This window comes from Ctenopharyngodon idella, chromosome 21, assembly GCF_019924925.1.
Source record: "Ctenopharyngodon idella isolate HZGC_01 chromosome 21, HZGC01, whole genome shotgun sequence".
NCBI lineage: Eukaryota > Metazoa > Chordata > Actinopteri > Cypriniformes > Xenocyprididae > Ctenopharyngodon > Ctenopharyngodon idella.
The window spans coordinates 15,123,574-15,151,534 of NC_067240.1; the positions used below are offsets into that span (position 1 = coordinate 15,123,574).

Here is a 27,961-nt window from a genome sequence, read left to right on the forward strand (position 1 = left end):
CTGCTGCCAGTGTCAGGTTTGCAGGTACTCATTGTTATTTTACGCTGTTCACTCACCTCTCGTCCATTGATTCTACAGAGAGGAGGAATGTGCAGTCTATGGAGGAGGAATGCACTCCTTATTGAATTTATGCTATAGCAAGGCAAATGTGCCACTTCTGCCATTTATTGATGTAATTAAACCATAATATTAAACAGTTGCCACTGCAATTCTGAAGGGGTGTACTTTTGGGATGTGTTTTGGCATTATTTTTAGTAGTTTTCAGTCATTTTAGTTTCAAGTACCACCTAGAGGAAATTTAGAGTACAGTTTAAGAACCGTGTTTTTGTGTGTGTTTATACTTGTTCCAATGGGAGCAAACCTAAAACTGCCATATAGCCCCATCATACGCATTACAATATTTGGGTTAAGCTCCCTCCCCTCCACTTTAGTTTTGCTACAGCAAGAGAAAATCTCCTTGAACAAACTTGCAAAGCTGCCTGATGACAGAAGGTTGCTGATGGGCAAATCAACAGCCCTGAGCACCCATTGCTAATCACACTATTACTCATGTGTGTTTTTCCCTCTCCGTGTCGTTCCTGAATGACTGTTATCCGTTAGGAGTCCCAGGACATGCCAGAAAATGCCATGCCGATTAAAGTACTCATCTAGTCAGCTCCTCGTATGTACCTCGCTCTCCCGATACCCTTTCGCGTCTTTGCGAGCCACTCATGCGTTGGTCCGCATCTCATTTGGGAGATGCAGCGTTTTAGCGAGTGGCTCAGCGAGGGAGAGAGTAAAATATGAGTTCTCGTTCTAGCCTTAGCCTTTGCGTATCTGGGGAATCAGTGTAACCGGCAGTATTTTGCAGTGTCCCGGGTTTAATGAGCCTTCTACACACACACACACGCCCCAGCCTGTTGCTATGATTCATAATGTGCCGTGATAAACACACGCTGGGATGACATGGCAGGTATATGCTGTGAAAGTCAATAAGCCTTGATACACCAAGGCATCGGTTTGCCTTCTAAAAAGACACCCTCTGAAAAATGTACAAAAATGGGCTGTTTCTAAATTCAGTGAGTTATAGATCCAATCGGCCTGCCAAGTTTTTAATGAGCTATTGACATTGGTGATCTCAAACATCTGTTGGGCATTCACAGTTCATAACGGAGTAGCTCCAATAAAGTTGCCACTCTGCTGAGTTGGATATTGTGCCGAGTTTAACTGAAAGCGTGTTAAGTGGGGGTTACACTTTCTCCCATCTTTCTTTATTAAAACATTTATGTATCTGCTAGTTCATACAGCATTAAGCTTCTCAGACTCAGCACACGTTATTTAATGCAAATGTAGTCTATAGTGGCTATTGATCAAATGTGCTGCTGCTTGTAAAGTGAGCTCTATAGCTCTTCGTTAGCCTGTATTTTCCATGCTTGACTGCTCACTGAGTTTCCCTGGTCAGCTGTTTCCTTTTCCCTTTTTGCCTTAGGATATTAAGGATGACCAAATGTGTCAAATATTAAACATTTTAGCCCATGTACTTTTAGAGAGATGCATGATTGTGTTTAAATCCCACACAATTTAGCAGGTTAGTCTGTTCGCTGCTATATGGGCGCAAGTTCTTCATCTCCGGCAGGAGAAATCAACATTGCTATGCACTTCTGCAAGATGTCTGGGAGAGAAATTTTCACCTAGCTGCAATTGCCTTGTGAATCAGTGTAGTTTGAGACAGGTAACAACTTACTGCTGACATCCTGTGATCCATTACGGTTTTTTATTGGCATGCCAAACATACAAATCTTTGAAAGTATCTTTTCCGTCAGGAAGTGCAGTAAAGCAGTCACATCCGTTCCTGTCTCTTAAAGAAGTAGATAGAGTGCTGTAGGAAATGCTATAGTTTTTGATTATTATAAAGAATAAATGTGCTTGCTTTCTTAATTAATCGTGTGATAGTTCATTAGTATTTCTGTTTCTTTTATTTAAATACCTGTCATACTTTTAGTAAATAAATTATACAAAATATGCTAGTGTTCAAATGTTTGGGCTCAGTAAGAATTTTTTTTTAAACAAAAAAGACATTAAAACTATCTAATCAAAAGTGACAGTAAAGACATTTACAGTGTTACAAAATATCTCTTTCAAATAAATCAAAGAACCCTGAAAAATAATTTATCACGGTTTCCACAAAAATATTAAACGGCATGTCAACATTAATAATAATAATAAGAAATGTTTTTTGAGCAGCAGATCAGCATATTAGAATGATTTCTGAAGGATCATGAAAACTGAAGACTGGAGTAATGATGCTGAAAATTCAGCTTTTTCATTGCAGGAATAAATTACATTTTATAATATATTAAAATAAAAAACAGTTATTTTAAATTGTAATAATATTTCACAATACTGCTGTTTTTACTTTATTTATATCAAATAGATGTAGCCTTAGTGAGCATAAGAGACTTCTTTCAAAAACATTAAAAAACCTCACCAGCTTTTGAATGGTAGTGTATGCCCCTGTTAAAATAGTAATGTTAAATAATTTATATTTGTAAAACACTGGATCTTAATATTGAATTTAATTAGTCCAAGTGTTATAGTGGTAAGGGCAAGAAAATGAATAGCATAATCGCATATCAAAGCAAAAATATCATTGCTGTCAAAAAAAAAATGTGTTTAAAGTCTGAGTGGGGCCTGCATTATAATTATTCAAAATGGATGTAATGTTTATTTCTCATTGCGAAATTTTTTATTTTTTTTTCTTCAATTCAGTGATAATATTTTCATTACTAAAGTAACAATTACCCTGACTATCATAGCCTTGTTAAAATTCTTTTTGATACCTACAACAACAGTGTCAGCATCTGTCATGTATGTTTACAAAACAAACTGGATTTTTGAATCTTAATATATGTTATATTAAAAATGTGTTATGTTATATTACTCCATGTTTCACACCAAATATGTTTCATGCACACATTAAGACTGTATTACAACTGCACATCTATCGACTGTAAATTTAGCAGGGATAAAAGAGGCCTTAGCAAGTGTTTAGCGCAGTTTTAAAAGGCCTGTAGTGCGGCATGACACGCAATACATAGCTGCCATTTTCTGAGTGATCTGTGTATCAGCAGAGGAGATGGAGGCAGAGTTCCTCTCTGCCCGCGCTTCATCCTGCTGGATGTTTATCATTAGAGAGTGGAAGCGTTTCTGGGCTCCCACCGAGCTCTTTTGATGGAGCACAGACAACAAAGTGGGGAGGGGAGACAGGCGACCAATTTCCCCCACCACAGATGTTAACACAGTGGTATCTGTCTGGACGCGCTGGGCAAACAGTGGTGTGGGCCGCGTCACTTTTCACGCCTGTTATCTCCCATGCCCGCACGCCCTCCTTTCCCATTCCTCATTTCATTAATGTTTGCCTGTTTGTCTCTCCGTGAAAAATCCTGATCACCCCACGCGCCGGACTGGCTAACGCTCCCGCTGGGTTAACTCGCTGACATCAAACACGCTAAGCCTGTCACAACCGCCGCCGCTGTCTCTGGGTTCTATCAATATTGCGTCCAGCACTCCACACTACAAATTGCTAAATCAGAAGCAACATTAGTAGATAGAAGGGGGGAGAGTGGCTAATGAAGTGTGAAAATGCAAAAAACAAACAGGAGAATGTATGCCAGGACCCCTTCTGTGTGTCATCGCTATGGTCATTTGTTAGCATGGACATTTTTAAATGCATAACCATCTGCATTTTATGTTTTCCTTCATTTCTAATCATTCCCTCATGTCATCATTTCATTTTTGTTCAGTTTCTTTTAATTGTTGTTAAATGCTGTTTTATTCTATTTCCCAAACATTAAATCAGCGGTAAATGTTTACACACACAAGAATATGTCACCACAGTACTATTCCCACAGTTACCTTGTGTAATGACTTCTTTGCCAGAGAGTAATATTTCATTTTGTACAGTAGTTATGCTTGATAATTCACCATTAGTTTATAGACTAATTTGCCATCTGTGGAGTAAAGCTACACATAATACACAACACAAATCTGTCTCTCATTGTTGTTGATTTGATCATGTTTGGTTTCGTTTTTTCCTGATTTTCCCCGTATGTCATGTTTTTTTGTTGTGTTTTTCCATCTAGATGCCCTTACCACAACCCCTAAACCCACAACCACCACCACCACCACCACCATCTCCGCCACAACCTCCCCTCCAGACATCATACAAGGTATGGTATGACCTCCATCCACCTGCTCAACCTGAGTGTGTTTGTGTGTGCGTGTGGATGACAGAGAATAAGAGAGAGAAGGATAGACCGCCAGCAGCTAGCCAGGCCTGATAAGATTCTCTCGCTGATTATGAGAGGACCGTGTCCCATATGAGACCGGGCCAGGGCTGGGCAGGGCTCACAGCACTGTCGGTGCCACATGTCAGAGCTGGCTCTCTTCACAATTCTCTCAAATTTTAGCCCGGTTCGCTCCTTTAGCGGCCTAATCTTATCAGGATCTGGCGCTGTATCCAGGCCTGTCTGGTGCGGGGATTACAGAACCCCCTTTATGTTTCCTGTGGGCTGACAATGACAGCAGAATCTTTGTGGCCAAGAGGAACCAGGATCAAGCGTGTACATATTTGGATTTCTCATTTACCGAGCCAACTACATCCAACTGCACAGGTATAATGATACAAAAATCATGCTTTTTCATGTTTGTTTCATTATATCAAATCCCCATCCATGCTACTCTTTTTATAGTTTAATCTGGTATTCAGTAGTGTATTATCACATTTTGTTTTTGTTTATCCAAAGCGACTTAAGGTGCTTTCAAAGTGTCTTTTATCAGTATGTGTTCTTTGGGAACCTTGGTGTTGATAGCGGCACACTACAATAGTTGTCTCCTGAATGTCGTGTTTTTTGGTGTATAACTTGGTACAGGCATGTATAGTCACTCATTCTCTAATAATTACATATTTCTGAGGCTGTTGCATAAACATAGCTACTATTAGTGTTATAGTCAAGACCACCTGAACTGAGACCAAGTCAAGACAAAGACCAGTGTGTGTTGAAACGAGACCGAGTCAAGACCAAGACCAGACCAGCATTTCTTATTCATCTAAAAGATACACAGTTACTGCTGAGAAATGTCTTATATTTAATACAGTTAAAAGAATAAGACACTATATATAGCTGTTACCAATCAAATGAAATCACTATCAACAAATTTCCTCTTGTACTGCAGAGGTGGCACAGAAACTGCATCTGAATTGGTACAATTTCAACTGCTTTATATAATGTTTAGATTAATGCTTTAAAAATAAAGTTTTGTTTAATTTCACATTTTATTTAATGGACATTTATAAAAATCAATATTATGTTTGCAATTTGTGAAAACGGCTCTCTCGTGAAATTGCTTCATTATATCATGTTATAATATTAAAAAAACAAGAGCTCATACAAGTACTTTTTTGCAAATTTTGTGGCCATTTGTATTAATTTTGATGACGTTTTGACAATCCCTCATTTATTTCTTACCCGGCTCACCAGTAACAAAAGAAATCATATTAGAAATTAGTTATTGATTACATTTGAAGCAGGAGGTTTTACATCTCATTACATTAATGATGTTAACAAATAAATCATAACATGCACCGGCAATTGAGTGATATCCCTGCAGTTGTGGTCTTGACTGGTCTTGAGATAAAATCTGAGTCCTCTTAGTCTGAGTTTGAGAGACAAGACCGAAAACAATTGCGGTCGAGACGGAGACATGAGCAAGACCTTCGAAAAATGTTTTTGAGACCGAGACCAGTCTTGATTACTACAACACTAGCTACTATGTTAAAAGGTTAGTTCACCCAAAAATTCCGTTATTAATTACTCAACCTCATGTCGTTCCAAACCTGTACGACCTTCGTTCATCTTCGAAACACTAAGATATTTTTGATGAAATCCATGAGCTTTCTGGCCTCCGATAGACAACGTTATTACCAATTTCAAGGCCCAGAAAGGTAGTAAAATACATTGTTAAAATAGTCCACGTGACTACAGTGGTTCAACCTTAATTTTATGAAGCGATGAAAATACTTTTTGTGCACAAAAAAAACAAACAAAAATAACTTTATTCAACAATTTCTTCTCTACCCTGCCAGTCTCCTACGCTGTTCACGTCGTAAACACAGTGCAGCACTTCCGGGTTCTATGTCAGAACGTTAGCAGGAGAGAAAACAGAACTTGGGTCAATATATTGTGTTTTTTATTAATTTGGTGCCATTATGCAAAGAAGAGTGACGCAACGACACTTCCGTTTACTGTATGTGCGTCACATGAACACAGCTTTCTGAATGTTGTATATAACGGGTACATGGTGGGAAAATATTTGTTCCAAATTCTTAAAGAAGGGCTCAATCACAGAGCGGTAAGCAATGAATTGCTTTGTAAACTGATTTAAAGTTCGGGGTCAGTGAGTTATTAATCTTTTTTCAGTCTTTTTTCAGGATTCTTTGATGAATAGATAGTTGAAAAGAACAGCATTTATTTGAGAATCATTTGTAACAAGTCTTTACAGTCACTTTTGAGCAATTTATTTATTTTAAACAAAACTTACTGACCCCAAACTTTTTAATGGTTGTGTACCAAGCAGATGTCTATATGGGGATATTCAGTCAGTTTGTTTGCGTGCTATGATGAAGTGCCCACTGTTAACCTTTAGCAATCATTAAAAAGAATTGTACATAACCTGCAGGACTTGTGCTTAATTTAACAGCATCTAAATAGTTTCTGTGTTGATTAAAAAAAGACAGATGCATGACTGGAGGACAAATCTATGCATATGGCCAGGCCACTGACCACACTTAGAAAACCAAGCATACAGCCACAACATAGTCGCTACAATTAACAATTTTTTTTTTTTTGCACCGGGTTCATTTGAACCTGCTTGTTTTATAATTGAGTAAACTCTGATTGTAGGGCCAGCTCTGTTGCCGCACGATACCAATGCCCCTGCGATACTGACCACCGCAAGCTCATTAGCTACTCTAATCCACTCTACTCAACATAAAAAGCACACAAAAGCTAATACGGCCCCAGATGATGGAAAGCTAAATCAATGTTGCTGCTGGTTTCAATCTCTAAAAGAGACCCTGATGTAATTTGCTGCCTGTAATGATTGTGATATTGAAGCAACCGATTGAGATCGTTTTACTCTCTGTTTTTCTCCTTCCTCAAGGCAATTCTTTATATTACAGTGAAAACCGTGCAGATTGCTAGAGATGTGGCTCCGAGCTTTGTTGTGTACTCGCGAAACCGAGTGGGAGCGGCCGCCGGTTACGCGAGCAATCAAAATCTTGGACTGACTTGTGCGGATGATTTGAGAGAATCTATAAAGGGCTGAGAAATGAATCGGCTGTGATTAGGCTACATGATTGTGTTTAATGAAAGAAGCGATGACGCATACTAATGAGACACACCCTCTTTCTTCATTAACGAGGTGAATGAATCTCGTTAACACCGCTGCCTGCTGCACACATTGAAATCCTCCAGAGGTCCAACCCGCAGGCATCGCTGTGGATAAACGGCCCTGATAGGGAAAATATTATTCAATTACAGTCATATTGCGTTGTTTGTGTGAAATGATTCCAGCACAGCCTCAGCTTTCCAAATGCCGGGCCGCGCAGACCTATAGCTGTGCTATATCAAGCTGCGTTTTTATCGCTTTTCCCTTAAAGCGCATCCTATTATGCCCATGTACTTCAATAGGAAGAGTGGGTCCTAAGCAACCACACTGCTCCCTCCTTCTACTGATTTCATTTATCCTTTGGCTGGATGTGTATAGTTCAGGAACACCACATGAATTTATCAGTCCGCAGAGGTGGAGGCCACTTAGAAATTTAATACATTTTTGATAAACTGGCTATAAGAGAAATGGAATGGGCTATACTGCACTTTTAAAAAATCTATTAAAGCCCTAACGCAAGGCTAAAGTGCTCCACAGCTTCAGGAGGTGACATTTAGAGATGACTAAATTGCCATTTACACTGAAAAATAAATGGCTAAATGGAGGGGCCTTGCTTGCCACCATACGCAATGGGGACAGATGTCATTAATTTCTATTTGTATTGCCTTTTTTCTCCGCTAAACACAGCTCAGAAATGGATGTTTATCGATATTTCTGAGAGCTCTTTTATTTCCCACAAAGCTTTTGCAAATTTGATCAAAGATGAGGCATTTCTTCCTCTGCCGCTTTCTCTGTGGCTGACAACACAATCTGTCCTCCATCTCTCTCATTTCTCCCTTCTCGTCATTTGCTCCATCTCTTTCTTTCCATTTATCTATCTGTGACTTTGAGCCACATTGAAAAGGGAAGACTCTGAATGTGTTTAGTCCTCACATGTCCCCATTTTCCCCAGACTATTGTGTTTATTTTTGTAGCCAAGCCCTTTTATATATTACTGCCCAAAATCTGTAATTCAGAGCTCCGTAAGAATGAGGTCCATTTTAAACCACTCTCTCCCTCACTTTTTCTTTTATCTATCTGTTCCTTTTTTTTCTATTTTAGATTGAGCACAGAAATTGACATCAGCAATTTCATGTAATGTAAAAAGTGGTAATTCAATTGATCTTTGTACTAATGTGTTACACTAGATAGTGATACTTTGGTTAATCGTTATAGAATTAGCAACTAGATTTACATTTTTAGAAGAAAATTTGAGTCAGGTTGCTGGTTGCTAGGGTGCTATGTGTGGTGGCTAGTTGGTTCCTTACTGGCCCAAGATAAAAGATATGATATTCTTATCTTCAATATCTTCAGTCAGGCACACTTTACTTTGGGGAACAAATGAAGAGTTCATATGCAAAAACCGCTAAACGCCACCTCCGTCAAACATGAGATTAATGATATTGAGCAAATGTTCTCCACAAATAGTATACATTTATCAAATGCTTTTGCTTCAAAGCCGCTAAATCCCAGCATCAGCCCATTCAGAAATACTGGCTCATTGGCAGAAACCTCTAAACGCCACTTTCATTTGTCAGCAAAAGCCTCTAAGTCCACAAAAGAACCAATCGGAAGATGCAAATCAAATCATATGATTTCAAGATGAATGACGGTGTGCGTATGAGTCAGCCTTCAATTGCCGAGCTGCAATTTTTTATCGTGTTTTGTCCATCGTTATTGGCAATGACAGGATTTTGCAAGTAAACACAACAGTGTACCTTTTGCTGCTGTAAAACCTCTTGTTGTATGAACTACGACTTTTGCCTCAATAAACTAGTTAGTTAAGTTAGTTGTTAGTTGTTGTAGGAGTTAAGTTTGTGTATGGTGTTGGATGTAGAAATGTAGAATATGGTCATGCAGAATAAAGCATTAATATGTGCTTTTATAAGTACTAATAAACAGCCAATATGCTATTTTGTTTATGATGATTTCAGATGAGTGAGAGTAGTAGTATTAGTGATAATTGCCTAAGCAAGCACATCTAATAAAAATATGCAATTAAAAGTAGCTTTTTTTAAAACAATTAACACAATTACTGTAAAATATTGTATATTCCTATATGTACCAATATAAAGCAAATGCCATATTCTGGATAAATGGGCACTACAAAAGGCACATCCAAAACAATGTTAAATTCATTAATGACGAGCTTGGTCTTGCTAATAAAACACTGGTGAATACGATTTTTCTTGCCCTTTTTTTTTCTTTTGTAATTGATGAAAGAGCATAAATGAAGTCGGCATCCGATTCATTTTAGCAAGTAACAAAAAAAACTAAGGGAGGGGAGAGGGAGGAGAAAAAAGTGCTTTTGTCAGGGCTTAAATTGCATAAACACCATCTGGTAAACTGATTTTGGAATTGAACAAATGAATTGCCCAGCAAAAGCACTTGCGCATAAGATAGAAGTCCATTTCTCTCCCTGTCTGATTCCTGCAGCAGAATACAAGCCAGACAAAGAGAGATGGCTCGCTGGCAGAGAAAAGGCTAATTCACTAAAGGTCAATTGCATTACCACAGGGAAAACAACCACTGCAGTGCTTTGATACACAACCCAGGGAGACCATCCCCTAGAATTTATTGCACTTAGCGTCATGCAAACACAGAAATGCTCCCAATAAGTCTTTTTTATGTAGAGGTATATTGTTATGGAAGCTATGATTACATTTTATGATGGCTAACTGGAGATATAGCCTGGTAGAATGGCAGAAAATATTCAGTGAGCTAAGCCTGGCATCACAGGCTGCCTAAACACACACATAAATAATCCACACTTAATGAAAGAAAAAAAACCTTATGCATTTGCTCATTATTGTCCCAATCAGTCACATACTCAAACAGGTGCTTAATGTATTATACCAAGAGCACATTCATTCTCCATTTGGTTAAATGGGATACTGTATATAATGTAAATATACAGACCATTCATTGTGCTGAGGAATCACAAGAGGTGTCATTGGACACAATTGCCGGCACTTGCCAATGGAAACAATTGACAATTGCCTGTGACAAAGAAAACTGAATGGATATATTCATGAATATGAGGGCATCAGATGATTTGAGCATGCAAACCTCACCTTCTGTCTCTTATTGTAAGTTTTAAAAGATTGCTAATGATATGTCAGCCTGGTCTCATTGTTAATACTTAGGTATTAATACGTAACTTTCAAAGACACAAAACTTACATTTTTGTTCGTTTGGATAGGTGCTGAAACGTACAATATGGACATATTGGCAGCATTTAAACGTAGCATTATTGCGTTTTTACAGCAAAAAAACGTACAATATTTACGAATCTTTCATGTCATAAAGATATATGTATAATTTCCCTTTTTTTATCATCTTATAGATAAATGTAAGATCCATAAACCCCACCCCAAGCCTAAACATTCCCATTTTATACAGAATATTAACAGAATAAAACATAATGGACAGAAATTTGTAGGAAAATTACAATTTTAGCAACAATATAGCATTAAAACGATATTTTGAGCCGCTAATCCTACACCTACTCCTAAACCTACCCATAACTTTTTCTTGAAACTATGTACTGTTATAAATAAAAGAATACCAGACAAACAAGCGTAATCACAATATTTTATTTATTGCGAAAATGTCAAAAGTGGTACCAAAAGTAGTTCAAATAATGATGAGTTGTATAGTCGCAGTCCTCTCTGGCGGTAATAGTTTATGGTGTACAGAGCAGAATTTAAGTTATTAATCCATGAAAATATGAATCCGGCTTCTCTCCATGAAGGCACACACTCAATTGAAGATAAAGATCGCCGGTTAAAGGGCTGAATTTGGATCTTTTCCTTGCAAACATATGGATTCTAAAGATTTGGAGTACAGCGAACAAATAAAATTGATGCGATTTGTGAATTTATGTTGTGTTTTAGTGTATCTTATGGTTGTATTGTCACAACTTTCAGGAAAACACTTTTTCTGTGCCCTTAAAGGGTATTTAGGGGTTTACATAAACAGCTTTAATTAAGCCTTCTTTGCACAATAGATTCATCACAATATGTTACTCTAGTAATTTTTTTTCTTTCACGTTTTCCATGAAGAGCTGTGTGCTGCTGAGATTCAGCAGTTGTGCCCTTCCCCTGGGCACCGGGCGCATGTTTCGCTGTCGTCTCCTGTGCCACACAAAGCTGTCGCAATTAGCCACGAAGCTGTGTGCCTATTGTCATCTCTGCTGATATCAGCTGCTGATGTAAGCAAGGACACTGCCTCAGGTGACCCACACTGAAACAAAGGGCCAGGCACGAGGGGGAAGGCCATTGCTCATCAGCACACTTATTGACGGACTTCTGCCTGAACCAGTAATGGGCTTAGCAGGCTTCCAGAGGCCCTCTGATGATTGAGAGTTGGAGGACAGCTTGAAGATTGTAATACTCATTTTGGATCAGATCCCCCATATATTTTTTTTTTTTCTGTCCCTGGATAGTAGTAAATAACCAGGACAGCTCCCTTACGTCCCTCCTGCGTTCTCTGTGTCTCCTCCCATCTCAGCGAGAACACGCTCCAGACCATCTGCCTGATGGGAATCGCAGCATGTAAGGAGTGATGGAAACCCTCCACTTCCCTCTTAATGTCAAATAATAACCTGAAGATATTATTGCTCATTTTGATTGTGTTTTATTTGTAGGCCAATGCTTCATCTCAGCACTCTCTCCTTGAACTGTTTGCCTCAAGTACAGTTAATGTTTGATAATGTTTCAAACATCTCCGCCCAACGGCACAGTGGCTGGAGACTTATACAAAGGCTTGCCATGCAGCAGTAAGTGCAGTGTTATTCAAGTCGTTCATTTTTCAGATGGTGAAGCCCTTTTGAAGGACCCAACAGCAGCGGTATGCTGAGAAGTTCTTGCAGTGATTGTTAAAGGCCTTGCTGTGCTTTTGTGCCAGATGAACGCCTTTAATGATGGAGAATTTTTTTATTTATTTTTTTTAAGACCTAAAGACAGTCTAACATTAACACAGTGTGCTGATACGGGTCCCTGACCACCTGAAATTTCTTTACCTAAAGGCCTAACAGCGGGGAATGCAAGAAAAACCTTCTTTTTCTAGTTCTTGGTTACATGATAGCTTTTCTCTGAGTATAGCATAGCTGAAGCCTGCAAGCTTTTCGCAAACCTCCTCAAAATAAAGGATAGAAAAATTGGCTTCTTTTCAAAATCGTAAGCTGGAGTTTGAATAGAATTGGCAAAGGTGTGTTCATGTACGTTAATGTTATTAGTTTCAAATGTGGCTTTTCTCTTTTCAGTTGACTGAAATAAGATACTAGTTGAATAAATAATAATAATAGTGCTGTCAAAGTGATTAATCGTTTGCAAATATATATATATATATATATACACTTCCCGGCCCAAAAAAAAGTCGCTGTTTGGATTTAAATAGGCAAACAGGATCATTATTGCTGTGGTTATAATATTTCTAGCATGCTATATGTTTGGGAACAGTTCTTCTAACCCTAATTAATGGAGTGTGTAGCTTTCTTAAACAACCATGTAGGAAGACGTATCATGGCCATATTCCAGGATGACAAAGCTGAGATTCACCAGGCTCAAATTGTGAAAGAATGGTTCAGAGAGCATGAAGAATCATTTTCACACATGAATTGGCACCTCTGAGTCCAGACCTTAAATTCATTGAAAGTCTTTGGGATGTGCAGGAGGGGACTTTAGAGAGTGCTCGACTCATGCATTGTAAATACAAGATCTTGACCAAAAATGTATGCACCTCTTGATGAAAATAACATCACTACATTTATATCCATCAAGAGGTTTATCAATTTATAACACGATTTTATATTTGAAAATGCAAAATCATAATATCTGTAATTTTATCACTCATAATCTCTCTTTTTAGTTGACTGAAACAAGACACCAATTATATTTAGTTGTTTTAAGTGGTGGTTCTGTAAATAGTAAAATTGTAAAAAAAAAAAAAAAAAAAATGCTTTAAGTTTAATCATTTTGCATTTTCATTTTTTTTTTTTAATACTGTTTTCAACTTTAGCTGGTGTTAATTTCTTCAATATTTTTTGATTTTATGGACATTAGAAAATGCAAAATGATAATATCCTACTAATATGTATAATTTTATAACTGGTAATCACTTTTTCAAGTGACTGAGAAGCATTTGCCTTGATTGTAATTTGCTGTCCCTTAGTCAAGAAGTATGGCAGATAAAAATGCTTTGCAATGACACAGTTCCAGCTTAAAGGCACAATATGTAAGAATTTTGCAGTAAAATACAATAGCGTCATATCCGCGTTACCCTCGGTTTCCGGTTTTATTTTGTAGAAACCATGGAAACACCAAAGATGCTTTAATATATTACATGTTTTATTAGACAAGGGAACAACTGTTTGGTTACATTTATAGACAGAAAACGAATTATTTTTATATAGCTCAACACGTTTAGTCTTATTGTTTAAATCTAGTTGTCTTGTTTTTCCGAGAGTACCATGCTTTTACCATGCATCAGAGAAAAACACTATTTTGTCAAGTAGCTAAGTAATACAGCATTTTCTCCATCATACAATACGTTTTAAAATTAACTGCATGCCATTTATAAACACAAGCCACCCAGCATTCATTCATATGATATTCTAAAATCGATCTAGCTTACCTCAATGTACAAGAAGTGTCTCACAGCAGCTGCAGAGGGAACGCTCAGAGTAACGATATAACAACATTTTCAGTGCTGTGTTACCTCATACGCTTGACCGGAAGAAGCGGCAAAGTTCCACTGCTTGCGAGACGTGTGTCGCGTTCGTCTCTCATTAGCAATCGCTCCGGTGGCCTCATTTAGCTCCAACATCACTCGGCCCTGCGCTGCTTCATACTACAGTAACGTTAATAACAGCATCCATGAACATGATTTCTGCTCGAGTCCTGTCCCGATTCTTTTCCACTGGCTGTGAGGTGAAGACGACATTTCCCAAGATTCCATGCTTAAACTCTGCATCATCAAGCTACGCCTTTGTTTTGAATAGGTGAACTCTAGCCGCGAAAAAACTACATATTGTAGCTTTAAGTAAAAATAATAATCATTAAATGTTTACCACTCTATGAGCACTTTTTACCAAAAAACACAGAATCATGCAGTTCATTCCTATGGGACATTCTGTAAAACTCTGAGTTAGCAACAGTAACCAAGAGGGACGGAGCTTAGTGACAGGTCAGTTCTGGTTTACAACCCTCACCTGCACTGGTTAAAGATCTCATCTTGAAAACCAAAGGTCACAGGTTCAAACACTGGAAAGGGCAAACTCTAAAGGCCAGGTAAGTTCAAGGCAACTTCCCCTGTCAAAAGTGCACTGCAAGTCGCATTGGATAAATGGTAAACAAGTAAATACTAAAATGTTAATTCAGTATTCATACAGTAATACATATTTTAATCTAAGAACCTCTCCATCCAAAAGCATCCGTATTCTTTGTAGTGCTCTTGATCTCCACCTTCTGATCCAGCAAACATGCTTCACTCATCTACCTTTGTGAAGGAATTGCTTGGTATTCTGGGCACCATCTGCACCACTTCTTTCCATCAATCTCTGATAAATATTGAGGAATACTCAACTGAATCATCAAAGCCAACAACTGGATTAAGAGTAGATCCTATCTAATCGAGCCAAGAAACATCAAGTTATGCTTTAAGGGCAAAGTTTGTGTTGCCTTAACAGTGATTGACATCTCTAATGTTTCTTCCCATAATGAGCACCTCTGCATCACGGCTCTCCTGGTGTGTTTGAAGTGCTCTCTGCCCTAAGGTAATGCACCAGGATAAGGGCTCACATTCCTCATGTTATGCGCTCGCTTCCATATTTCAGGCGAGGCATTTCATCACCTCAAAGCAGAAAGGCAGTCTGAATTCCTCTGTTATATCATAGGAACTACCTGGAGCAGTAGTGCAGGTTTGCGCTGAGTTATCAACATTTCAAAAAGTCTGTGGCCTTCTGGTGCGGTTTAATGACTAATTACGTACGATAGTTGTAAAGGCATTCAATTGGCATACATATATTATTCTGCATCATATTCATATGCCATATATAATGTATGATTGTGCCAGTCCGTGTGATTTGAATGTCTCACACTCTACATTTGACTCAACAGCTGGGTCTATAAGAAAGGCAAGCATATGAAAAGGGAATTTTATGTCGTTATTATTTTTTAGTGAGAGTTCAGCGGTCCCGCTATATTGATTTAGGGGCGCAGTAGTGATTGTCTTCACCATTTGAAAATGATCTATGTTTACAAAGCAGCACACACCACTGATTTAAGCATGTCCAATTTAGACATTTTATGATTTTACTAAGCTATTGATATTTTGACACAAATCAGATCCCCCCGCAGAATCATATTCCCTTTCTTCATTGCCAAAAACTATATTATAAGTGAAATTAAGTGAAATTTGAATAATATGACCAATTAAATTCAGTAATATAATGTGATGCGCAATGTGGAATTTAAAGGACATTAAAGGGATAGTTAACCAAAAAATGAAAATTCTGCTATCATTTAGTGTTTGATTAGAAATGTTACAGTACACTATGTATTTTATTTTGATTAAAATATACACTGTGATATTTTATCATCATGAAAATATGGTAATTAAAGGGAAAATATGATAAAATATGATAAAATATGGAAGCTATTTTTTGTTGGTTGGTTGGTTGGTTGGTCTATACAATGGTACTCACTGGGGTCCAATGCTGTTTTGGCCCCATTGACTTTCATTGTAAGGACCAAAACATCCTTTAAAATATCTTTTTGTATGTGTGTGTTTAGCATAACAATGTAAGTCATACAAGTTGATATGAACAGGAATGACATGAGGGAGAATGCATTTTCATTTATGGGTAAACTATGTATTTAAATACCATATTTTCAGGATTAAAAATATTTACCATTTCTAATCAGGCACCGTATAGAGTAGCCATAGAAATCTCGCTCTCTGCTAATGAAATGTCTACGTTGAGGAAGGTGGATTGGATTCTGTGGGATTCCACTATACCACTATATTTGACACACCTAGTCTTAGCTGTGAGTGAAAATGCCCTATTTGTTTCGATATGTAAAACATTTGATTTTCTCCTTACCATTCTCTTGTGAGCTTGTTTCAAAGTGTTGGTCATTGTTGTAATTGTGTGTAAATGCTTGCTTATCAGTTCCATTTGTTTTTTTTTCCCCCATTTCTTCTTTTTATGCATGCTGTTCCTCCTGTTTCCCTCCTCCTTCCTCCACCGCACCTCCTCTCCTCGTGTGCTCAGACGCTGCGCCCAGCACTGAAGCCGCAGCTCACGGTTGGTACCTCTCCCTCCTTCTTCTGCCAGCACAGCATGGCATTTTCTGCATGCCAGCTGAGTACAGTACGGCACGTAACGGAGACATGCACGGGATTTGGGAATGAAACTAATGTGGATTTGCTGTATATGTGTCTGTCTGTCTGTCCGTATGTCACATCCTTTATCCCTATTGCCATTCACCCAAGAAGACCCACCTGTTCGCTACGGCGCTCCTTTGGGAGTTTTAATCTGAGCATTCGCCGTGTAATTCCAGGCCACGTCGCACATCCATCCCTCCTGCATGAGCCCTTCTCAAGTCCTTGTTGCCGTTTTTGACTTCTCACCTTTTCGAGTCCTCACACAGCTCCCAACAGACACTCGTAATCCGCCCGCAATCATTTTTCATGAATTTAAATGACGTCCAAATGGCTGTTTTTGATTTCTGAGAAATGAACGGAGAGCCTTTTCTCTACATGACGCAGATGGCATTGTACTCCACCTTGGTGCGCCAGCTCTGCACACAAATCACAGAACGGGGACCATTTGCATAGCTCACGGGCTTTATTGTGTTTTACAATATACCACGAAAGCACTTTCTCAATTCATTAAGCCCTTTATCCTCGCTCTCAGTTTGCAGTGGCAGATGCTTGTGTAAATGTGTTAGATTTAGTATAAAGGCTTTTCGTGATACTGTGTAATTATGTCACCTGTGCCTCGTGTAACACCCTCTAATGATTTAATTAGCCGTCATGTTGTGTGTCGCACCGGATCACACCTCAAAATTGACACTTTTCTGCACCCCCGGCCACCTCGCGAATGAATCAAGTTGAGGTATCGCCGTTTGTTTACATGTATCTGCAACTTTCCATATAGAAAAGGTTAAACCAAATACAAGCTGCAGAACATCTAAAGGTTAGGGCTATTCTTTTGCATGTGCATAATTTGGACGTGCCTACAGAACGTGGTCAGGCTTGACTGTGTAGAAAAGCTATAATTGAGCTTTTGTACAGTTCACTGCATTTCTAAATACCATGTCACAAGGCCAATGTTAACCTTGTACAGTTATATCAGCCTGGCAGTGATGTATAACTGAATCACTGTACGCTTTCCTGTAATCCAAAGCAGTTTTTGATCCTACAAAAGGTTTTCGGTCATGCTAAGAGAACACAAGTTGAACCCAGGGGGCTTTGTCTCATGAAACAAATTGGTTTTAAATGTAGTGCTTCTTATCTTTATTGTCTAAGTATTAGATTTTTTTAGTCTGGCTTTTATGATGTTGTGGTATGGTGAAAAGAGTTAGTCATCTCAATGCTTCCTGTCCGCTCACTCATTTTGGAAATGGACAGGAAATGCCTTGTTTGTAAAATGTCAAGCATGCTCCTCCATTCCTTAATCCGACTGTGGAATTGATGTCCTGACCTGTTGCAAATATGTGTTTCTGCTAATGTTAAGATGCTTGTTTTTGTTGCAAACAGCATTTTGCCCCCTGTCGTATAAAACGAGCACATTGCACAAGAATTAAGTCACATTGTTTCCAGAATAAAGACGTCTAGTCTAGTCTAGCACAGAAAGCAGCTCATGATAGCAGTGCAAAGCATCTGTGTTCCTCCTCAGAAGATCCTCTCATTTGCATCTTGTCACACCTTGTGTGTTTTATGTGGTTCACTTTTGTAGCTCATGCACATACTCTGTTTACCATCTTATTTTCCTGGGTGTGCTACTCTCACTGTTCAGGAGATTTCTCTTCTCTCTGATAACAGTCTTTTTTACCCTCTCTGGTGTAGCCTAGCAACAAGCTGTTCAAGCAATAAGTGGGGTTTTCAGCAGAGGTTGAGGTAGGAGGCTGACATAGTGGGCAAGATTCCTTACTAGAACAGAAAGCTACAGCAATAAAACAGAAAACATTTTCTGGTCTCATTTGTGTATTTCTAATGCATTTTTTTATCCCCTTTTTATATGTCTGTACACTATTGTGCAAAATGTTCAGTGGAATTTGACATATAACCTAATAATTTCGCAAAACTATGTTTGCATACTGAATGTTTTAAAATGGCTTATGTTAAAGCCCCCCTGTAGTCAATAATTGCATCCCTTAAAACTCATCTTTGATCACCGAAATGACATTTTTAAATGTTTTTTTTTCCTGTGAAAATAATTTCTTCATGCCTTAAAGTAGCTTGAATGTAATTCTACACCCTTGCTTCATTTAGTATACGCGGATCCATATGCAAAAGAGTCTCCGGCTCCACTCAATCACACAAGCTCAGAATACCTGATTCACTCAGTCATCTTTACTATAGTAAACGCTGCACAATGGCAAGTGGAAATACTGGTTTAATTGTCAAACAAAAAACAGCTAAAAGTCAATCAAACAGCTAATAATGTGTTGTAACATGTAAACCATGTTCCCGTTCGCCATCTCAAAATCAGACAGCATGCCTTCAAAAAAAAAATCAGCGTCCTTAGAAACGCTTTGAACGTCAGGGGAGAAACATACACTGTAAAAAGTAATACACTCTATCTACTCAATAAAATTGTGGCAACAGATTACAAGCAATATCATTAATTAAATTCAATTGAGTTATAATTGAGTTAGAATTAATCAAATTAATTCCTTAAAAGTCAACCAATTAAACTGTGTAAAATTAGCAAACACCATTACAAAAACCACAAACTGACATAAAAAGCAGAGTCAAACTGCCCAACTAAATGAAACACTGATCAACATAATGGTGACCAAATATTTTCAATAAAATCAACATCTAAACCTCTGTTAATTCTTTTGTTTCTCTTTCCTACAGTGATTCTGCTTTTTATCATCAGATGTCTTCAGTGTTAGCATTAAAAAATAAAGAGTTGTTAATTCATCTTTGACATCTGTCTGTTATTCAGATATTTTTGTTTAAATTTTACATAAATTTTACTCGTTTTAAACTCGTTGACTTTTAAGGAATTAATTTGATTAATTCTAACTCAATTCTATTTGTTGAATTTAATTAATGATATTATTTGTAATCTGTTGCCTAAATTTTATAGAGTAGATATTTCTGGGTTAAATTTGCATCAGAGGTTATATTTGTAATGTAGAGAACAAGGGCGATTTCAAACCGCGTTTTGAAACTGTCTTTGGTTCACTGCAGTTTTAAAGAGAAAATACTCAGCAATGGCATTGACTGATGAATTTGCACATGGTTTGTCTTAAAGCATATTAAAAACACCACATAGACATATAAACAAGAGTTAAAAAAAACAAAACAAAACAAACTTGATTTTCACCATGGGGTCTTTACAGACATTATGAATCCAAAATGTATTGTATTCATTTAATTAATAAGTAACTTTTAATAGCAGTTGTGATAGTCTTATTGTGCACAAATTAGTAGTTCCATCTAGATTTTAGGATCATTACAAGCCAATCATTATAAAGCTATAAATTGTAAAGATCCAGCTACCCTATTATTGGTGAATATTATATTCATATTATTATATTCATGCCTGCATGTATGTTAATTGATGTAACTGACAATGTATATTTTCATTTTTAAATAACTATTATTTTATTTTGATCTGTTTTGTCTTTTTTTTTTTTTTTTTATTTTTTTTTTTAAACAATCTCATCTGAATTCCATTCATGCATTATTATTATCAGTTGTAGTACTTTAGTATTTAGTATTTTTTTATTTAATAATTGATGTATTAAATGTGTTTCTTTCTTTCTTTCTTTCTTTCTTTCTTTCTTTCTTTCTTTTCTTTCTTTCTTTCTTTCTTTCTTTCTTTCTCTCTCTCTTTCTCAGCCAAACCGTGACAATAATATTAACCAAAAAAATAGCTTGATTTTCACAATCCAATTAAATACAAAAATTTTTTCCCCACTGAAAAAAGTTTTCCTTGAAATGTGTCACAATATGGAAGTTACATGTGTTCTGACAGCCATTTTATGTTGTCTTTAACGGGACGTGTTGTGTGCTGCGGCTGAATACGAATTACAATGCAGACTAGAAGAAACATGGTTGGCAGGGTCAGATAGATCAAATTCTTATCAGCATGTCAGCAACCCTGTCAAACTCTTTCTATCATCAGACACTGGTACCCTCGGTATTAATCACACCTCACTTCACCTGACCCATTGCGTGTACGGTCACGCTCTCTTCTGCCTACCTCTCCTCGAGCTGATTTATTGCCATCATGTCACTGTTTTCAGAGCAATATATGTAGATCCCCCACCCCACCCCACCCCACCCCTTGCATTCAGGATCTGCAGTGAATTCAGAGAGTGCGAAGCCCATTCAGTAGGTCCTTCATCTGGCTTTCTCTTCTCTCTCTCTCTGTATCGCTCCATCCAGGCGTACTCCTCATTCCTGTTCATTTCCAAAGAGGATGATTGAACACACTTCACTTCTTCTTGTCATTTCATCATCCTTTATTCAGTGTCGCACCACACAACATGTTTGAGGCAGGGCTCGATAAACATGACGATGACGTTTTTTGATGATGTGCTTTAAGTAACAATGCAGCAAAGAGCCTGTAAGAAACCAGGTGTAAAATAACCGCTTTCTTTGCCCGTGATTGCGACAAATGGAAAATCACTCCATTTTTGGAGTGAAACCAGTTTTGAAGGTCTATTTGCTCGCAATTATAAAAGTAAAAATTTTCAATTCTCGTCTCAACGTGACTGAGTCTGCCTTTTCATAAAGAAGCTGTTTTTGTTCATATAATGGCTTTCTTTTTTCCGTCGCTGTGGCCACACCTCTGTCACACTTTTCATAATGGCAGAAATGAATTAAATCTACATTTTTGTCCTATGAATGCAAAAGAGATTGTCTTTTGTGAAACAAAGCCTCTAAAATAAATAGCAGGCTTTAGAAAAGGATGAATGAAAATCTATGAGTGTCACATATGGTGCCAAAATTAAGCAAAGGCTTATTTAAGCCTATCTCTCCCTCGTTCTCTCACCGGTAAATCTAAGCCGCTGTTTGACATGAACTTAGCCACCTCTGATGTGAAGCTGTTTTATATGCCAATGTTAACTGCCTCTCCCTCATCCTTTCAAAGCAGTCGCCATGACGATTCCCCTGCCCGTTGTGGCATAGTAAAGCCTGTTACTTAATGTCTTGTTTTCAAACACTCTGATCTGAATTCCCTTCATGCATAAGAAAAGAAAAGGTCTGAATCTGAGAGGATGTACATGGAAATGAGAATATGCATCTAATTGCCTTTGCAAATAATTCTCTTTAGTTCTTGTCCTCTAAATTGTTTGGGCGAGAGGCTTTCTGATGATTGCACTAGAATGTTTCACTTTGTATCACTCTGCTCTTTCCTGTCTCTGTTGTTGAGCAACATGTAGTTGTTATTCCTGCTTCGTCTTCACCTGTTTTTATTAGCGGATCAAATATAGACTAATAAATACCCATATTTCTGAAATGCTATGTACTCAATATTAAAGGGGTTAGTTCACCTAAAAAAAGAAAATTCTGTAATTAGAATTGCTCATTACTTGCCCTCATTTCTTTGACTTGTATGACTTTCTTTCCCTTGTGAAACATAAAAGAAGAAAGTTTGAAAAAAAATATATATATAATGAAAGTCAGTGGGGTCCAATGTTGTTTTTGGCCAAGTTGGCTTTCACAGTATGGACAAAAAAAGGTTAAACATTCTTTTGAATATCTTCATTTAAGTTCCACAGAAGAAAGAAAGTTTGGAACAACTTGAGGATGAGGAAATGAAGACAGAATTTTCATTTTTTTAAGATCTAATTTAACTTATGAATCACAGTCATGCTGATATTCAGTTCAGTTCTTAAATATTGTTGATATTTTTTGGCTTATACAAAAAATTTGTTTTCAGACCTTCAGAGATTTATCAGACTGAGTGTCTATTTTCACCCCCCTCTGTCAAATGCACCATTTTTGCATCTTTGCTCTGATATTACTCATTGATGAAGCTCTGACAGACGGTTATATGTAGCGTTCATCTGAGGCCTGGTCTCCTTGCTCCATCTCCAAAGACAAGCATTTGCTCTTTCTTCGCTCGTCTGTTCGCAGGGCAAGAAAGGGCAGGGCCGTTAACAGCTCTGGAGCCGTTGCTTTAGTCGATGCCCCCCTCACTCTCTAATCCTCCAGTAGTCAAGAGGTGAACGGGATGGAAAGGACACACCTGCCAACATGCCTGTCAGCCTTAGCCCAGGAGGAGAAGATAATTGAGCAGATTCTGAACCGCAGGGAGCGCCGTAGCAGAATACAGTGGGATAATGACCACTTTGTTCCCAGCTGGACTGCAGCAGGTGAAGCAGAAGAGTTGGCGCCTTTAATGTCCCCGAATTGTCACATTTGGATGCCATCACGGCCAAGGCTTTCATCAATCAACAGGAACGAGTTCTTCTGCAGCTTCAAGGGTCGCCTCCTTTGCAGACTTTCTCCAAGTGTGCCTTTACTCCCTTTTTCTCTCATATCTTTCCTCTCGCAGCCACACTTGCTTGGTTTGAGCGAGTGATGTATAGCTGTCAGTGGCGCTTTGCTGCGGTGTGTAGTGTTTCTGATGAGCAGGGTTTGGAGTAATGCTGGCGTGTGAATGGCTGAGGCAGGGCTCCGAGGCGCCTTCAGGACTGCCTGCAGGGGCCTCGCAGGTGACGCACATATGCTGCAGTAATTAGACTGAGAGTTGCGCAGCATTAACAGAAGCAAAGGATTTGGGATGGCAAATGCGCACCTTTCTCCACTCGGCACTCTCCTCCGCTGACTAGTAAGTAGGAACATAGGGACAGCTCACATGGGCCAATCTGGATGGAAGAAATAACGTGGGTCTGAGGCGGCTTTAATCTCCCAGCAGACACAGACAGACGCAGCACTCCAGCCTCAACAATAATGATTTTTTTCTACTTGAACTGCCAATTATTTACATATTATATTATATTAATTATATTATATTATATTATATTATATTATATTATATTATACACTGATCAGGCATAACATTATAACCACCTTCCTAATATTGTGTTGGTCCCCCTTTTGCTGCCAAAACAGCCCTGACCTGTCGAGGTATGGACTCCACTAGACCCCTGAAGGTGTACTGTGCTATCTGGCACCAAGATGTTAGCAGCAGATCCTTTAAGTCCTGTAAGTTGCGAGGTGGGGCCTCCATGGATCAGACTGTTTGTTCAGCACATCCCACAGATGCTCGATCGGATTGAGATCTGGGGAATTTGAAGGCCAAGTCAACACCTCAAACTCGTTGTGTGTTCTTCAAACCATCCCTGAACCATTTTTGCTTTGTGGCAGGGCGCATTATCCTGCTGAAAGAGGCTATGGTCTGTACAGGGTGTACATGGTCTGCAACAATGCTTAGGCAGGTGGTACGTGTCAAAGTAATATCCACATGGATGGCAGGACACAAGGTTTCCCAGCAGAACATTGCCCAAAGCATCACACTGCCTCCACTGACTTGCTTTCTTCCCATAATGTATCCTGGTGCCATGTGTTCTCCAGGTAAGTGACGCACACGCACCCGGCCATCCACATGACGTGTATGACACCTGACACCTTTCTATCAGAACCAGCATTAACTTCTAGAGCAATTTGAGCTACAGGAGCTAATCTGTTGGATCGGACCACACGGGCCAGCCTTCACTCCCCATGTACATCAATGAGCCTTGGCCACCCATGACCCTGTCGCCGGTTCACCACTGTTCCTTCCTTGGACCACTTTTGATAGATACTGACCACTGCAGACCGGGAACACCCCACAAGAGCTGCAGTTTTGGAGAAGCTCTGACCCAGTCGTCTAGCCATCACAATTTAGCCCTTGTTAAACTCGCTCAAATCCTTACGCTTGCCCCTTATGTCCTGCTTCTAACACATCAACTTTGAGGACAAAATGTTCACTTGCTGCCTAATATATACCACCCACAGGTGCTGTGATGAAGAGATAATCAGTGTTATTCACTTCACCTGTCAGTGATCATAATGTTATGCCTGATCTTTTTTTTTTTTTTTTTTACTTTATCATATATGATGTTTTATATTATCACCTGGCTGGAGGCGATAATATAATATTATCACATTATATTATATTATATTATATTATATATTACTGGATGAAGACAGTGAGAGAGGAGATCACTAACCACTAAGCCATGGCCTTAACATAGTAGCTCATTATTTAAAGGCTGCATTTCCCTTTCAAGAGTTGCCTGCAAAAATTGTTTGCCCAAAAGGTGCATTACCCCTATTATTAAGCGCTATTATTAAGTGAAACTATGTTGTCCATCCTGCCTCTTTTATCTAGCAATTAAGTGTCCTTGAGCATCAATTAATCTCACATGAAACATTACTCTTAGTAGTCCAGCTGGCTGAGGAAAAAATAAATGTTTGAACATCTATAATCTCCTCCCCGCTGTCTATATAACTATAGCCGGCCAGAAAACTCACGCTGAGAGCAGGAAAACTTTTCTCTCTCCAGCCCATGCATTGAAGCTAGAGCAAACTTCCCTTTTCATGTGAGAACTGTATTAGATGGACACCTGTGCAGGCTTCCTCCAGTCAACCAGCCAAAGGTTTTCATTTACACCATCTGGAAGTGGTTTACCTGCTGCGTTGGAGATACAGCATCGCTCCATTAGCCCTCAAAGCAACAGAAATTCGCTAGAAGCCACACAACATGAGGTTCCAGGGGGCTCTGTCAGATACGTCCCCCTTACAAGACATAGTATGACATTTTATTCAACGCTTTCTCCGTACCGTCGCAAGGCTCATTGTGGAATTCAAAGCCATTTATTCGACACCTCTGATAAAGTCAGCGAGAGGGCGGGAGGCAGATCTCTACTCTGTGGATGACCCCGGCCTGTTGAGCTGAGTTTGCGCCTCCGCTCCGCCCGAGGAGATGGGATGCTGTCTGGCTCTGTCGGTTTCCTGGCGACTGAGGGGGAAGAATTAACACTGATCCCTAAGCTCGAGGGAAATGAGGGAAGCGGCATCTGAGGAATACACCCATTCCGCCCGTGGCTTTGTACGGTTCCCTGGAAGGGACATCTTATCCTGGATTAGCTCTGACAAACTTCACTTCCCCTGCTTCTCACAGAATGGAACAACGCAAGTCCCTTGTGTCGAATGTGTTGTTCCCAGATTTGCATAATGCTGGATTGTTGTGAATGCGAGTTAGTCCACAAAAGCAGCCGAAGCAGCCTGAGGATTTATTGATGTTTGAAGGGCAGACGAGGAGAAGCCGAGGCAAAAACATGGCCGTACTGAATGTACAAATGATCAAGCATCTCTTAACCAGAGAATCTGGTTCGTCATCCACGAGTATGCCTCAGGCGCACATGTCAAGCTCAAAATCCATGGCATCTAAGCAGCTTGTAAAGGTTGCCCTCATTCCATGTCCTGCCTCCGAACACCCCGCATGGCCCAGTTCTGTCCACCTCTGTGTACTGTAACTATAAATCTGTGGAGGCTGCCGTATATGTCAGCGCTGACAGAGCTTGAGGCGGAAACTGACAAAGAGGAGTGTCCGTGGTAGCGGGGATGATAAACAGACAGTATGGAAAAGGAGAGGGTGACCTGAAGACATTCCTCAACTCCTCATGAGATGTTTCCTACCTACGATGCTTTCGACTCTCCAGTCTGTTGCCATCATGAAGTTCATTTTGAAATAATTACATTAATATGTTTAAGTGGAAACCTTTCGGAATGGCCCCGGAGATTTTAGCAAGGGAAATTGAGTGGAAATTGAATTGAATATAACCGGTGTTTGTCATCAACAATAGGCCACGCTTGAGTGTAATCGCTAATCATAATGATTTGTCTGAAGGAACCCGAGACACCCTTTATCTCAAGCTTCTCCGCACAGGCCAAGCAGAAGGAAACAGAAAAGTTTATAAGAGAGAGAGAGAGATTAAATCTTTCTGTTCATGACTTTGACTTCATTTTGTCTCTGGCAACATGATTGATTTATTTATTTTTCATTCAAACATTGCTGTTGAAATTCGTCTGGACTATGACTAGACACTTTTATGTTTACCAAATAGAAAGCATCTACTTTGATATGCCGATATCTATTGCCCTTAAAGCAGGAAATAACTTCCTGTTTTTAGAAACACTAAAATACCTCTAGGTAAAATACATTCAAATCCAATTTTGTCGTGCAAGACCACAGCATATGCATTTACCTCTAAGTGGCTATAGCAAAATTGAGCACTATACATAAGCCTCCGATCGGGGTGACGGCAACACAGGGGGTCAATGAGATTTTTAATTACATTTCCATTACAGCACAGGACTGCTGCTGCTGGGCTGAAGGAACAGGTAAATATAGACAGGGTTTGCAATAACACATCTGTGATCCATCTGACCACAGGCCCAAGAGCAGAGTCATTTCATTGCAATCTGTTCACACTTTCACCATGGCAATCACTTTTGCTTAATTACAAGATTAGAGGATCTAATTAGAAGATCTGCTGTCTTTGAAATCAACACATCCTTTGAAATGAGACACTTTCGTTGGCCAGAGGGTAGACTTTTCCCTCCTTGTCAAATTGATTGCGCTTGAGTGAGTGCGATGGGTTCTGTTTGCTCGTGGATGGGGTGACCCTGCTTTTTTTTTTACAGGAGATTTCATTGTCTCAATACGGAGAGAAGCACATTAATACAAGACATCTGGGGAAGTCCGTCAACTGCCACCTTGCACACCGATCGCTATTGTTACATTTTTTTTGAAAGCCACCATTCAATCTAGCACATATTTTACTTTACCTATCACTTAGTCTAAGAGCAATATTTGAAAGTAAAAGTAAAATGCAATGAAGTGCAGTATTTTATCTCCCTATGTAGAGAGAGGGAACATTTCCATCTATCATGGAAATGGCATATGGAGAGAGAAGAATTAAGAAAATTGCCACAGACGTTCCTTCCTTTTCAAAGTCAAAACAGATAAGCCTGATACAGAGTAACTGCCTTTTTTACAATGCTTCCGTCTGATTTGAGGCAAGATTTTGGGTGTTCGGTTTCTGTCTCAGTACTTTTCAGTGATTGGAAGCTTATTTAATATTGACTCAATTCTTGTGTTTCTCCCAAAAGAGACATTCTGATGTGGAAGTTTTGTGAGTGGGTAAAAGCTGGTTGAATTTAATGAGATTTCTAAATAGAGGACTTTATTAAAACATGAAGGACAACACACAGGGCACCATTTGGCCTTTTACATGACCATTGG

The 27,961-nt window shown here is 38.9% G+C and overlaps 1 protein-coding gene across 5 annotated transcripts in view; it reads left to right on the forward strand.

The window, feature by feature from the left end:
• The window catches only part of cadm1a (cell adhesion molecule 1a), a 288,912-nt gene that overhangs the window by 245,652 nt on the left and 15,299 nt on the right, over positions 1-27,961 (forward strand). For 2 of the 5 annotated variants that reach the window (XM_051877613.1, XM_051877614.1), the window contains 2 exons: positions 4,122-4,208; positions 16,745-16,777. The exons of 1 other annotated variant lie outside the window; for it this stretch is intronic. In XM_051877613.1, coding sequence (XP_051733573.1) covers positions 4,122-4,208; positions 16,745-16,777 — 120 coding nt within the window. The remainder of the gene's footprint in view (positions 1-4,121; positions 4,209-16,744; positions 16,778-27,961) is intronic. 2 more of the 5 variants (XM_051877615.1, XM_051877616.1) reach the window with 2 other exon arrangements.